The sequence below is a fragment of the Alligator sinensis genome, unplaced genomic scaffold (assembly GCF_000455745.1).
Source record: "Alligator sinensis unplaced genomic scaffold, ASM45574v1 scaffold444_1, whole genome shotgun sequence".
Lineage (NCBI taxonomy): Eukaryota > Metazoa > Chordata > Crocodylia > Alligatoridae > Alligator > Alligator sinensis.
In genome coordinates this window covers 2,939,177-2,953,123 of record NW_005841886.1, presented here as the reverse complement: position 1 = coordinate 2,953,123, position 13,947 = coordinate 2,939,177, and the positions used below count along the sequence as shown (strand labels likewise).

Sequence of the window (13,947 nt, the reverse complement as noted above, 5' to 3'; positions counted from 1 at the left end):
ACTTCAGGAGGGATGTGGACAACTTGGAGCGGGTCCAGAGGAGGGCCACTCTCATGATCAGGGGGCAGCAGGGCAGGCCCTATGAGAAGAGGCTAAGGGACCTGAACCTGTTCAGCCTCCACAAGAGAAGGCTGAGGGGGGATCTAGTGGCCTGTTACAAACTAGTCAGGGGGGACCAGCAGGCATTGGGGGAGTCCCTGTTCCCCCGAGCACTACCAGGAGTGACTAGAAATAACGGTCACAAGCTAGCAGAGTGTAGATTTAGACTAGACATCAGGAGGCGCTACTTCATAGTCAGGGCAGCTAGGATCTGGAACCAACTTCCAAGAGAAGTGGTGCTGGCTCCGGTTGGACTTGATGATCTGCTCAGGTCCCTTCTGACCCTACCAACTATGAAACTATAAAACATCAATCTCTTCCCCCCTGTCCAGGTGATAGGTCACCTGGTCGTAAAAGGAAATGAGATTGGTCAAGCACAACCTACCCGCAACAAACCTGTGCTGGCTATCCCTCAGGGTGTTGCCATCGGCCAGTCTGTTAAGAATGGCCTCTTTAATGATTTTTTCTAAGACCTTCCCTGGGATAGAGGTCAGTCCTGTAGTTTGCCAGATCCACTTTCCTCCCTTTCATGAAGAGAGGCACCACATTGGCCTTCTTCCAGTCATCGGGCACTTCACCAGATCACCAGGAGCTCTCGAAGATCCATGCCAGGGACTGAGCTATGATGCAGGCCAGCTCTGGGGTGTAAATTGTCAGGGCCAGCTGACTTGAAGGTGTCCAGCCTCTCAAGCTGTTCCTTCACGAGGTCAGCATTGATGGAGGGCGCCTCTGTCCCGTAATGGGCAGGGGCATCCCATGGGACGCCCCATGGCTTTGATTATTGGTTGGGGATACCCTGACCAAAAAGGGTTGACTTTGATTATTGGCTCTATGTGCATGGTGCACAAAGGAGCCATATGTAGGTGGAAGTTTATCCAGAGTTTTTCCTTGATGGAATAATTTCACCCTAACAACCAAAAGGGTCATCAAAGGTGCTAATGGCTGATACAGCAACACAACAAACTTTTCTACACAATTGTACAAATCCTTATCAACATCAGGCGTACTTCCTAGACCTGCCAATAGATACGGATGTTGAATGAACACTTTCCGAGTAGTTTTCTTAGGATGACCACTGAACTGGTCAGTGGTGTCACAACCAGTGACACTGTCCAATTAGAGATACATGGACTGGCTCAAGAAATTCTGACATAATATCATGAACTGGAATGAATCTTACTGGGTTGCTTCTCTTCATCAAAACCTTAGGCACAAGATTATGCCATAAAACAGGGGTTTTCAATGGGGGGTATGCGTACCCCTGGGGTACTTTCAAAGGCTCCAGGGGTACATGGCAGCAGCGCGGAGAAGCCGCCAGCACTTCCAGTTTTGTCGGCAGCACTTCTGGGTTCGCTGCTGCATGCTGCACCAGGGGACCCCTCCCTTCCCTGCTTGTCAACTGGCCGTTGGGAGCCCCTGTGCTGCCCACTCATTGATTGGCCACCAGGGGACTAACCACTTCTTGACCGGCCACCGACCAAAAAATGTTGAAAACCCCTGCCATAGATGAAGGACCAGTATGTCTGTTGCATTGCAGGAGAATAGTAGAGAAGAGAATACCTAACTAACTGCATGTTTGACATGTAAGAGCATTCTTTTGTGCACCTCTTCTTGCTGAGAATGCAGCTGTGAAACATCAAATGAGCTGGAGTGCTCTGCTTTTGAAACCACCAGCAGTGAAACCACCACCAACAAGCACTTGTTTAATTCAGAAACATCAGCATGATTCCTTAAGAAGCTCCTCTCTTAGGAAATTAACTAGGCTTTCTTTGTTTGATGGTAAGGTTATGAAACTAGTCCATGATGCCGGTAACAGAATCTGCTGCTAGTGATTCTGTGGATTGGCTTAGTAATTTGAATCCTTAATATCCTTGTGCCTGCCTTTATGGATGGTAATATGTATCGATAAAAGACAATATTGACTCGACTGCATGTGTTAGACTAGCTGACAAATGCTTGTTGCACAAAGGAATCAGCCAAATCTCCAAATGCTCTTGCAGTTTTCAGTTTTCAGTTTTCTTATTCCCTGTACAAGAGCCATGCCATTGATAATAACGGCTGATTTCTCGGAAGTATCTTCTGACAAAACAGTTACAACTTTATCTCTAAACAAGATCTGTGACAAGGCTGCTTTGTCAAGGCTGCTTTGTCGGCCATGTTGAGCAATTTGTCAGATTTAAAATTTATGGAGGTTATCGAGACAATTTGTGCTGTAGGAGAGAGTGCACATTGAACCTTCTACCTGCTGCAACCACTGTGAGTAGCCTTTGCTGGATTTCCTTTGCATTCTGTATCTGTTCCATTTTGCTGCACTATGTCCCACAGTTGATTTTACGTCCTCAAAGTTTTTCAATTTTGCTTTGGGCATGTTTGCATAGAAGCTCTCAGTAGCATCTACAATAAGATGTTTCTGGAAAATGATGTTCATGATTTCTCTTCCTTTGTCATGTGTCAGGGAATCACCACATAGGGATGCAGTCCTCTGCACCTTGATGACATCCGGCTGCCTGTCCTCACTGGAAAAAAAAACTTGGCCACTTAGGCAGACTGGGGTTCCTCCCAAAAAAAAACTTGGCCACTTAGGCAGACTGGGTTTCCTCCCAGCTCTCCCCTGCCATGACTTTGATGTTTTACTGGGTTCTGGGAGGCGTGGTATTTGCCCAGTCTGACCCGACTGTGGTTGTCTCAGTGGGATCCGGCTCTGGGATAAAACAACAACGAATAAAATACAAAAAGAAAGAAAGGAAAAAGGAATGAAACCTGGCTGGCAGGCTTAGCTGCTGCTTTGCCTGCAGCTTGCTAGCTCTCACGGCTCCTGCTGCACAGTCCTTGCAGCTGAATCAACTAATTGGCGTACCGCCATGATAATTGATAACTTACAGCAGCAATTAACCTCTGCTATAGTTCATGAGCTCCTCCAAGCTCTCAGATCAATTGCTCTGCCACCCTGTTCCTGGGGAAAGTTTTCCCTCAGACTGTCTCCAGTGGGTCCATCCAGCCCACCTTCCCTCACTCTTCTCCTCCTTTGCCCAAGCTGCCCGGCTGGAAATAGCTCTCAGAGTGCTGGGAGACCCAATCTGGCACACCTGACAAGTTAATAAAGCCGGTTCCAGGTGCGTTGGGAGTTCCCTCCACAACATGGTGATCGTCTTCTCAGGTAACTCACGGCTAGGGGCGTTCCTGCAAAGGGGCACCGCTAGCCCTTTCACATCATGTACATTCAGAATGTCTAATGCAATATCTTCTGGCACAACATCTCCCATAGAAATACATAACAGAACCTTTTGAATTGTGCTTGTAGCAACTTGACATGGTTGTAATTTCATTTCAGTCATGTCCTTTGTCTTTCGTTATGATTGAAAGATGTTGTATTGATCCCAGACATTTGATTTACCATCTCCGTTAAGTGACCTCTTTCATTGTAGTTCAGCTCCCATCATAATCTAGCTGATTCATTGCATGTTGTGTTTACTTTGCCACTGGCAATTTTGCAAACCTTGTTAATGTGTTTGTCCCAGGGGTACAATCACTGGGGATCAAGAAACCCTCCCCATGGGGGGACCCAGAATGGGGTTAACCCTCACCCCCCAGAGAAAAAAACCCCAAAATCAGGGGTCACTTACCTGCTTTAGGACACCGGACGCAGGACGAGCTACGCCAGGAAGAAACACCTGCGCTGTTCATCAGCCGTGTTTATCTACAGCTGGAGCTGGAGCTGGCACAGGCAGGTGACATCATTAACAACTGCCACCTAGCTGGGATAAAAGCCGGCACCAGCAGGGAGGAAGGGAGAGCATTGGAGGCAGCAGAGGCTATGGAAGCTCTCCACGTCGATCGCAGACAGCACCAACATGTAGGAGAAGATCCAGCTTGGAGGGGAGCGTTAGAAGCAGCGGAGTCTGCAGAAGCTCTCCACACCGATCACAGGCAGCACTGGCATGCAGGAGAGGATCCAGTTTGGGGGAGAGCATTGGAGGCAGCAGGGACTGCAGAAGCTCTCCATGCCAGTTGTCAGCACACCGGCGTGCAGGAGAGGATCTGATCCGGGGAAGAGTGGAGGAAGACCTCAACGGAGGCAAAGAGCGCAGTAGTGTCAGGGGACACATTCAGGCACAGGCTCGAGGACTGGGAGGGCAGAAGGGCTATTTAGCCTAACCTCCCCTCCCTTGTCAGCCCTCTTTTCTTCTGAGTCCTTCCTTTTTCCTTTCATTTTGTGCGTGTTCCTTTTTATTGGTTTTTTTTTTTTTCCCTTTTTCTTTTTACATTACCTGTAGCCCTACTTAGGCAGGGTGCAGGTGACACTCCAAGAACAGGAGCTGCACGTGGAGTCACCAAGCAGCCCATATACAGCTGGAGTGACATACAGGAGAGTTGGGTACCCAGTGGACTCAGAGTCCAATAATAAGAAAGCAAGACCAGTAACCAAAGGGGGGATGAAGAGTAGGAACCAACAAGACCAGAGGGTAAGCCACATCAAGATCAGGTGGCCCGTCGCGGAGGCTGGTGTATGGAAGGGGTGTAGAGGAGGTGGAGCCCCAAAAATATCCATTAGGAGGAGTGACCAATCCCGAGGGGCCTCCAATGGGATGCCCCACCACTGAGGATACATTCAAAGTTGTGGCAGGAGAGTTTTGGGGTTTTCCCCAGAGTGAGCGAGGCCCTCTCCAGAGGCCACATGAAACCTCACCGCGTCTAACACCAGGTGTACGCGCCAAGGCAGCACGTGAACAGATATACGAATCAAGACGGCCACAGTCTTCTATTGCCTGGTCGGTTTAAATGTTTACAAACGGCATATTAGTTGTCTTGACCCTGAATCCTCCTTCCACAAATTCAGCATAAACCACTGGAGAAAAATGAACTAAAACCTTTGTATGTCCAAGATATACTGGATTCATCTCATGTAATTGGTATGAACATACACAGCTATCAGTGGAAGCATTTTTTCAAAAGTATGTAAATACTCATGCCAGTTTCCTTCATGTTCAGCTCTGATGAAGTACAAGAGAGTATTGACTACTTCCAAGTAGTTCATCCAGTACTTGAACATACCTTGATGGGAGTGTTTGCACAAATTCTTGAAGCAGAGTGGCAATCATTAGCAGATGCACTAATAGTTCTCTCACTGCATTCCTTCCCACTTCACAATCATTGTTTCTGAATGCAACAGCTATGCCACTGGAAAGTTGGTCAACAACATCATAATCTAATCCTTTGCTTGACCTAGACAATGAATTAATTTATCAATATATGCCATATTGCTTCATAAGTTATCTTGTGTGATCTGATTGCACGGTTGTACAATTTTCCTTTCATTATATTGGTGGTGGTATTTTCTGAAAACAATCTGCTTTCTATCCAACAGTCTTCAAGTTCTGAAGCAACAAAATGCTGACCAACTGCTGTTAGGTAGACCATGATAATATGGAAGCCTCCCAGTCAAATGATTACTCCTTCAGTCTCTTCTGGCTGTGACCAAACTAGTTCATTTGCTTTGCAATACAATGCCTGATCAAGTGTTATGACTGTGTGCTATTCCTCCTGCCTGCATTCAGAATGGTAATGTGCCTCAGCCTTGCATCTTCAACACCAATTTGGAAACGCAACACTTCATTCTTCTCTTCCGTGTTGTGTATTGCCTTGGCTGATTCAAATGACAACACTTGATTCAGTCTCTTCTTATTAGAATGTTTCTCGCAGAATATGCACATCCTCCAGTGATCTGCTGGAGTAGATGATCTGCACTTGGTGTTGTTGGTAGGATTTCCTTTTCATCTTCTACTTTGCCCAGCTTTCTTAACAGTCTCTCAATACATCCTTTGTGTGTAAAAGAACTATCGCAAGAACAGTGCCAACTGAGGTTTTTGGAACATTGCAAACCACAACACAACATGATAGTCTGTCAAGAATACTGCCATAACAAGTGCTGAATTCAGCAACTGTCCTATGTTGAATAAGTGCCTAATTTATTTGCACAATTCCAGCATGTGTACTTTGGCTAATTGTTGACTATGAACCTACTGCAAGACATCTGATGCATCTTGTAGATTCTAAGATGTACCTCCCATGCTTCACTGGACTCGGTGATGCTATCTGATCCATTGTAACATCTGCTTAAGGGTGATAAGGGCAAGTCTCTTTGGTTATCCAGTAATGAACAAAACTAAATTTGTGGCAGCCATCTTGGAATCCAACATGGCTACCACAGCAGAAATGTTATAATTGATCTCCTCAGTTCATACAATGTTGGTTTTGTCATTAGAATAAATTTTCTAACCCTACTGGGGGCTGAAATATTGACCAAAATGTGAATTAATGGCAGGCAACTTGGATTCCAACATAGCAGCTACACACACTACTTTACAGACTAGCAACATGAATTTTCTGACCCAGGTAGGCCACCTCTACCTGAAACACACTGTGGTTGCTTGTGGTAATGAGTTGCCCACGCGGTGATTCCTTTACTCTTCTTTTTTACCTTACTAGTTTGGAGAGGGGGAATTGGATAACAGCCTTCAAGTACCTGAGAGAGAGCCAACTTGGCTTCATTGTGGGTAGGTCTTTCCTGCCCAACCTCATTTCCTTCTATGACCAGGTAACGCATCACCTGGAAAAAGGAGAAGAGGTGGATGCTGTGGCAGGCCAGTAGCGGATGCTCTGGCACCGAGCCACCCACCTCACTGCACCCAACCAAAAACCAAGCTTTGGATGCTTCCCCAGGGGTGCCAACTTCTGGCCAACTCCCTTCCTGGATCATACCCACAAGCCTGGGGTAACCACTACCACCACCCGGGGTCTGGTCTTTGTCCAGTCTCTGTGCTTCCTTGGGTTTCACAGGCCTTGTAGACCTTGTGGGCGCTTAACCCACTGTGGGATTCTGGGGTGCTTTTTATAACCTGGATCATTAACACTAGCCTCCCTTAGTCAGTGGAGCAAAAGATAGCTAAAAGGCTTGCCCAATCCCTCTCAAGCATGTACAACAAGGCTTGCTATAATGGATAGCTTTATTGGGTAGAGAGGGTAGGCATGGGTAGGGGTACAAGTCAGAGAAGTAGCAACAGAATAACCCTGACCAAACAGAAGCAGCTTAGTAGCCTTTTGATAAGCTTTCAGAATGCTGTTACTAGCTAAATTTTTGGTAAGTTACTCACAGGTTCATCTGGAGTCTAAAAGAGCTTCAGAAGCTGTGTGCTTGCTTCATGTTCCCAAATATGTCTGCCTCCACTTCCTCATGGAGGGGCTGTTTTTTACACCTGTTGTGACCTCATCACTATGTTCCCACCAGAAGCAGACCCATTGGCTGCTGATCGGTGCTTCCAAATGACATCACGTGACCTGCAAAGGCAGGAACCCGAGACAAAAGGAGCGGGTTCCCCATCCCCTTCAAATTTTTACAGCCCAGCTAGTCCTGCAGGCACCATGCTAACACAGGAATGGGGGTTGGGCTGCTGCCTTACAGCAGTGAGGCAGATTGTGGGCAGTGAGGCAGATTTCTCCACAGATGTAATATATTTAGATTTCAAAAAAGTCTTTTATTTGGTCTCCCATGATGTCCTCATGGTAAAATTGGGGAACTGTGGCCTTGACAACCTTACAGTCCAGTGGCTGGGGAACTGGCTCCTTGGTTGGACCCAGAGAGTGATAACTGATGGAACCAAATCAACATGGTGCATGGTGACCAGTAGCATCCCACAAAGCTAAGTACTTGGACCAGAGCTCTTTAATATATTCATAAATGATCTGGATTTGGGTGTCAGAAGTGGACTGGCTAAGTTCGCAGATGACGCCAAATTATGGGGAAATGTGGTCATGCTAGAGGATAGGCTGGCAATTCAGGCTGACATGGACAGGCTCGCAAGGTGTGTGGATCAAAACCTGATGACATTCAATATGGAGACATGCAAGGTGTTCCACCTTGGGAGAAAAAACCCACATCATATTTATAGGCTTGGCAGTGCTACATTCACTAGCAACATGACCAAAAGAGGCATGGGGCATCATGACTGACCACAAGATGAACATGAGCCACCAATGTGATGTTGCAGCTAGCAAAGCAAATAAAACTATGACTTGCATCTACTGATGCATCTCAAGCAAGACCTAGGAAGTCATCCTCCTGCTTTACTCAGCCTTGGTGAGGCCACAGCTGGAGTACTGCATCCAATTCTGGGCTTCACACTTTAGAAAGGATGTGGAGAAGCTTGAGAGAGTCCAGAGGAGAGCCACATGCATGATCAGAGGGCAAGAGAACAGGCCTTATGAGGAGAGGCTGAGAAGCATGGGACTCTTCAGTCTGGAGAAGCGAAGCCTCAAGGGTGACTTGGTGGCAGCCTATAAGTATATAAGGGGTGTGTATCAGAACTGGGGGAACGTCTGTTCACCAGGGCATCCCAAGGGAAGATAAGGTCTGATGATCACAAACTGCTGGAAGACTGTTTTAGACTGGACATAAGGAAAAACTTTTTTACTGTCTGAGTCTCCAGAGTCTGGAATAAACTCCCCCCAGAGGTGGTGCAAGCACCTATTCTGGATACCTTTAAGAAACACCTGGATGCTTATCTTGCTTGGGTGATCTGACCCCAGCTGACTTCCTGCCCCTTGGGCAGGGGGCTGGACCCGATGATCTCACAAGGTCCCTTCCAGCCCTAATGTTTATGAATCTATGAATCTATGAAAGTCAATTACAGAGAGGATGGAGATGGACTTTTCTCTGTGGCTGTACAGGACAGGAGTAGGAGCAATGGCCTCAAGCTTCTGCAGTGGAAATTTAGTTTGGAGATTAGGAGGAACTTTTTTGACTATGAGAGTGGTCAAGCATTGGAATAGACTGTCTGGAGAAACTGTAAACTCTCTGTCCTTGGAAATTTTCAAGAGTAGGTTAGACAGACACTTGGCTGGGATGGTTTAGTCAGGGATGATCTTGTCTTGAGCAGGGGGCTGGACTAGATAATCTTGTGAGATCCCTTCCAGCCCTGCTTTCCCATGGCCCTATGTTTGATCTATTAATGATACCATAAACCTGGGGTGAGGACATGTCTAACCATCTGCAGTGAGGTTTGAGGGCAGGTGGGAGAGCAGTTCCAGTGCTACAGATTACTTTGAAGGGCACACAGTTGTGTCTCTGGTGTGCAGGGCCACTGCTCTGTCTCCAGCTGGTAAAGTTCTGCCATTGCAGGACAACAGGGTGATTGTGACTTAATGCTGCAGGCCCCCTCCCAGGCCATTGCTCTGAACCACATGCCTCTTCTTTCATTTGTACCTTCAGAAATCAAGTACCAACAACTCTCATCCCACCAGGGCATTCTGGTCACCAGCATTTGTGCAAACCTGGAGTCCTGACCAAAGGCATCATGTTTCACAGACACCAATGATCATTGATCAGTCACTCAGGCCCAGCTTGATGTTGTAGCATTGGATATGATTAGTGAGGGGGGAGACACAATTGGGTAGGGAAAACACCCTCCCCCCAGTAACACTGGAAAAGCCCATTCACTCAGCACGTAATTACTGGTAGCAGCAACCCTATCACCTTCTAGCAAAGTAATGTGGAGCTGATGGGGAAAATTTGGATTGGGGAATGATTCCTTATCACTTGCCTTCACAACCTTGATGTCACATCGGTCTTTGCCTTCATTACATCCCTCAGGAATGATGCTGAACTGCCTCGAGTCAGTCAGGATTCTCTTCATTACAATAGTACTCTGGGGAGATTTGTAGTGAGAGATCATCCTTGCTCTCAACAGACAAGACAGAGGGTGGGAGGGGAAGCTGGGAAACAGTGAGAATTTAGTTAGAATGAGGGCCATGCTGGTACCAGTCGTATCTCAGCATCTAAGTAGAGAGCACATAAGGCTCTATCTTCAGTTGCTTTGAGATGTGGAGTGCTTTTGCCTTCTTTGCCTGTATAGCACTGTACGGGCCACAGGCTGTTAGGGTCACAGGTCACGTTTGGACTTCCTGACTCTGTGGAAGGCAACAACTTCCATGTTTTTCTCCTTTGGTCAAAATTTCCTTGGGCACCTTCCATTCCACCTCATGTCCTTGCTTCTGTGGGGTCTTTCCAGGAACATGCTGGCTCATCAGGGCCCATTCTGTAGACTGTATGAAGCAGTGCAGTGACTGCTGCTGTTTTTGACTTGGCAGGTTGACACTGATGATGTCCTTACAAAGGAAGAACAGATCTATCTTCTGATTGAAGCAAAGGAGCAGTGCCAGAAAACCATAAGAATCCAACTAGAGAAACCCAAAGGTACTACTGCAGGTTTTGCCAGGCATAGCCAACAAGACCAGGGAGAACTGGCAGACCCACGCAGTGTAAAAACCTGCTTCCCCTGAAGTCAGGGGCAAGGATTTCACCCTTGGGCCTGATCCAGGAGCTGCTGAATCCAAGGAAAGTCTTTTCATTGACTCCAGTGAGCACCTTGGTTTGGTAATTCTTTGGGGCAGGCTCCACCTTTTTGTTCTGTTCCTGCCTAGTACTTAACACAGTGGGGTCTGGCGCCAGGACTGGAGCCTCTTTTTGCAATTATCATTATCAACCTGATTTGCTGCTCTCAACTTCCAGACCTCATCCTGAGCTTGCTGGTTATTATGCCCCATATACACACATAAAACAGATTCCTTAGAGGAACCCTGAGGCCTTTCCCACTGCAGAGTGGCAAGGCAGGTGGGCAGATGTGCCATGTCTCCTCCAACCAGCAGAAACCATCAAGAAACTTGTGTTTCCATGTCAGATACCTGCAGAGTCTGGATGTGTCCTCTTGTGTGCTTTTGCCTAGTGGAGGGTTGATATTGCAGGGTGCATAGAGGCAGCCAGGGTGTGCATGTGCGTGGAAGCTAGAGCCAGCCAGATGTACCTGCTCAGTGGTAGGCAACCCCCAACACAAGTGCCCGAATGTGGCATGCGAAGACATTTTGCTTGGCATGTGTGCCTTGGGGAGGACAGCAGGGAAGGGGCTGGGACTGTGCTGCCACAAGGATTGGGCCCCTTGCATCTCCCCCACCATCTACCTCTGGCAAACCAACATCTTACAGGTCGAGGTTGTGGGGTTTTTTGGCATTCTGCTCAAAGATGTTGCTGACCTCTGGACTAGCTGGTAGTCAATAGGCATGGAGACAGGACCACAGGACTAGTTGGACTGGCATGGATTGTGAGTTCAGTCAACCTGGACTAGCATGGTTCCCTGCATCTTTGTACCATGGTAGCAGCCCTATAGCATGCAGCAATTTAAGTAATACCCATGATAAAGTAGAGTGGCAGGCAGGTGACGGCTGTGATCACTGCTCCTGAGCAACTTAGAATTGTGTACATCTGATCTCATTACATGGTTTAATTGTCTTGTCTCCACCACGCTCTCATCATTTACCTGCTACATCTTGTCTATTTATTATTTATCATACTCTTATATATCCCTAAGTGGAAAGGGATCCTATCTGGCTGGGACCATCAAATGCACTACAAATGTCAAATAAGAATAATACTATCAATTAATGGGATCTGTCTTTGCTTATTGGGCAGATACCAGCTGTTTACCAGAGTGGGATGGAATTATCTGCTGGCCCAAGGGCTCTCCAAACCAACAGGTGTCGGTCCCGTGCCCAAAATACATCTATGATTTCAACCACAAAGGTAACTTCAGAATAACGTGTGGTCAGCCTGAGCTTATTCCTACTGTCTTTGCAAGGTCAGTTGATGAGAATGGGTTTTTCAAAGGGGCTTCAGAGAGAAAGGGAGCCAAATCCAAAAGAATTTCCCCTAACAAACTTCCCAGCCAAGGTGCTTTGACACCACCATGATGGACACAGCCCAGCTCAGACCAACCCCAGTTGGAAGGGAAGAAGAGCCCAGTGAAGGGACCGCTGCCACCACTGCTTTAACTGGCAGAGCTATGTCAGGAGAGCCCTCTAGTGGAAATATGGCACATGGCAGCTGAAGGGCGATTTCCAGCATAGCCGTGGTTTCACACCCCTAACACAGCTGGGCCAGTAAAGATGTGTCACCCAGGCTAAGTCTTTGAGTGGTTTAATACATGTGGTCTGGTCTCTCCCTAGTGCCCAGCCTGACTGTAGTAGTCTGCCACCTCCTAGTAGCCAAAAGACTCCCTCCCTAAGCCAAGTGTGGGGTTTGTGCTGTTGGCCATAGGTTTGATCCCATGGCTTGCTGCAGAAGGGTGGGCTTTGCTACTTAATACCTTGGCCTGTTGAGTTTCTCTTGCCCGCTGCTTCTGTCATGATCCCCGGGACTTCCTTTCAGGTCATGCCTACAGACACTGTGATGCCTATGGGAGCTGGGAGCTAGCACTCAGCATCAACAAGACCTGGGCTAACTATACAGAATGCACTAAGTTCTTCACTCCTGAGCACCGGAGCCGAGAGAAGGTGACCCACAGTTGGGGGTGAGATGGGGGGAGGGACCCTAGCTGGGGCCAGAGGATGCATGTTCCTGTGTGTGGGAGAAGGACAGGGGCCAGAGTATCCAGACCAATCTTTCATAGATTTCATAGACATTAGTGCTGGAAGGGACCTCAGAAGATCATTGAGCTCAGTTCCCTGCCCCAGGGGCAGGAAATCATGTAGTTTCTAAGGATCCCAGCAAGATAGACATCCAAATGTTTCTTAAAAGAGTCCAGAGTAGGTGCTTGCACCACCTCTGGAGGCAGTGAGCGTGGTGCCCATTGCATACCTCCTGTGAGCTAAACATCTGTGCCAGCCTCTCCCTTGTTCAGGAAGGAACTATGTTTGCTCAGATGCCTCCAGCAACAGCCAGACGGAAGGGGTTGGCTGATCCCTCCCCACCAACTCCTCTCAACAGCACTGGGTCCTGTGTCTGCCTCTGCTTCTGGTTGGCCACCCCAAGACGTGCTGCTCCCAACTGGCTAGGCACTAGAGCTCCTTCAGCAGGTCCCCTGTGTGGCAGTCAGCTTTACAGCGGTGCTGTGTTGCAGCCAGGGTTCCAGATATGGGAGCTACAATCTTCTTGTCTGGGAGTGGTGGAGGATGTCCCCCATGACTGAGCCACACTTGAGTCACAATGACGTGGCTCCTAGAAGTCTAGAAGTCTCCTTTCTGCTGCCAGGCTGGAGTGGACACAACCAGAGGCAGAACCAGGGGGTGCAGTGGAGTGGTTGCACTTCCCTTCCACAGTGAAGGTCACCTGCTGGTGGCTCCATTTCCCCATGGCCCCCCGCCCTGTCTGGGTCCCCTCCTGTATTTGAAGCATGGCTGGAGCCTTAGGCTAGACTAGGTGCATCCTTCTCTTCCAGGAGGTGTTTGACCGCCTGCACATGATGTACACGATAGGCTACTCCATCTCCCTGGCCTCCCTTCTTGTCGCCGTGAGCATCCTATGCTACTTCAAGTAAGGAGGGCCCTCCTTTTTATTACCCTTGAACCCCCTGCATCTGCCCACTGTGCTGGGGGCACCCTGTCATGACTGGTTGGTCAGCAGGGACAGGCTGCCAGTGAAGATCAAGGGAAGCCTAGCACAACTCTCAGGCCAAATCACTGGCTTAATCTTTCTATATTTCTTGTGCAGTTAGGCCCTAACCAGAGCCCCAGATTAAGACCCTGCTTCCTGGGGGAATCAAAGTTCAAATCCTCACTCAGACTAGGCTTTTATATGTGGGGCTAGCATCTACAGCAGATGGGATGTGATGGCAGTGTGGTTGAGAGACATAACAGAGCTGCATGCCCTTGGTTATGCTACTGGTGGGTAATTAGTCTTGCTTGGCTCCAGGGGTGAGTTTGAGCCTTGCCCTGGACTCAAGATGAAGGCTGCCTTTAGGCGACCCAGCATACATGGGCACCTAGTCACTGCACTGGGGAGTCAAAAGCATGGATGTGATGCTA

The 13,947-nt window shown here is 48.0% G+C and overlaps 1 protein-coding gene across 1 annotated transcript in view; it reads left to right on the top strand.

Moving 5' to 3' along the window:
• LOC102384751 (parathyroid hormone/parathyroid hormone-related peptide receptor-like) overlaps window positions 1–13,947 on the top strand; it is a 46,357-nt gene that overhangs the window by 26,771 nt on the left and 5,639 nt on the right. Inside the window, exons 2-5 of the mRNA XM_025196923.1 lie at window positions 10,243–10,348; window positions 11,618–11,728; window positions 12,353–12,477; window positions 13,362–13,456. Coding sequence (XP_025052708.1) covers window positions 10,243–10,348; window positions 11,618–11,728; window positions 12,353–12,477; window positions 13,362–13,456 — 437 coding nt within the window. The remainder of the gene's footprint in view (window positions 1–10,242; window positions 10,349–11,617; window positions 11,729–12,352; window positions 12,478–13,361; window positions 13,457–13,947) is intronic.